Source organism: Phalaenopsis equestris, unplaced genomic scaffold, assembly GCF_001263595.1.
Source record: "Phalaenopsis equestris unplaced genomic scaffold, ASM126359v1 Scaffold193565, whole genome shotgun sequence".
Lineage (NCBI taxonomy): Eukaryota > Viridiplantae > Streptophyta > Magnoliopsida > Asparagales > Orchidaceae > Phalaenopsis > Phalaenopsis equestris.
In genome coordinates this window covers 1-1055 of record NW_018213514.1, presented here as the reverse complement: position 1 = coordinate 1055, position 1055 = coordinate 1, and the positions used below count along the sequence as shown (strand labels likewise).

Sequence of the window (1055 nt, the reverse complement as noted above, 5' to 3'; positions counted from 1 at the left end):
AATATTATCACCAAAAACCACTCTTTTATATATAGGTTAGGATGCTTAAGGTGTAAAAGTTAAAGTTTAAGTGTGAGATAAGTAAATACAGAAAATTTGGGTGCCATGTATATAAATTTTCTTTAAATTTTATGCCCTAATTGGTTAAAAACTTTCACTCTGCCAACTCTGTCAAAAAAAAAAATAATAATAATAAAATAATAATAATCCTGAATCTCAACCACACCCCTGCAATCTCGGCCGTGTCTGTCTCCAAAGGCTTCACTTCTGCTTCCTTTTTCTTCCCAATCCTCTTTTGCCCAATTCAGTCCAACACCTATCTATCAGTCATGGTGTCCCCCTCATCTTCCCTCCAACTTTTCTGAATCACTCTTCAGTCACTTGCACGGTTCCATCTCTCAAAACGAAGAACGGTAAATCAATATGCTAAAGATTACTTTTTTTTAATCAACAGTAGTCTGAAAGCAGTCATCCTCTCTCTCTCTCGCTTTCCCTTCTCCCAACCTCGCCTCCCCCAATCTAATCCTATTAACTGGTAAAAATTCCAGTCGAAACTCATCAAAGCTTCCTCCTTTCTCCATCCAAATCCCAAAAACTGCAGCTTTTCTTCTTTTTCACCATCATGGATCCCAAGAGTTCTTCCAATATTCCACCGGAGCAACCAAAGTTTCTCCTAAACCCAGATAAAAGGGATCCCTCAAGAGATAGCAGAGACCTCCAACCCCTCGTTCCCTCCACTTCTTCCTTAGCTGAGAGAGAGCCTACCAGTGCGGTGGATAAAGACGAGCAAAGGAAGCAGCTTGCTCCCAAGCGAAGCTCCAACAAGGATCGGCACACTAAAGTCGAAGGCCGCGGGCGTAGGATCCGCATGCCAGCTCTCTGCGCCGCTCGAATCTTTCAACTGACTCGCGAGCTCGGTCACAAGTCCGACGGCGAGACTATTCAATGGCTTCTACAGCAGGCGGAGCCTTCTATCATGGCGGCCACCGGTTCCGGCACCATCCCCGCCTCCGCGCTAGCCGCAGCACCTTCTTCCATTTCTCATAACAAATTCA

General features: G+C 44.5%; 1 protein-coding gene across 1 annotated transcript; it reads left to right on the top strand.

The window, feature by feature from the left end:
* Positions 1-246: 246 nt before the first annotated feature.
* LOC110034812 (transcription factor TCP20-like) lies at positions 247-1051 on the top strand (the record flags this gene model as incomplete). Its single annotated transcript, XM_020739053.1, has 1 exon — positions 247-1051. A coding segment is annotated over exon 1 (429 nt), but the record flags the coding sequence as incomplete, so codon positions are not given.
* Between the last annotated feature and the right edge of the window lie 4 nt (positions 1052-1055).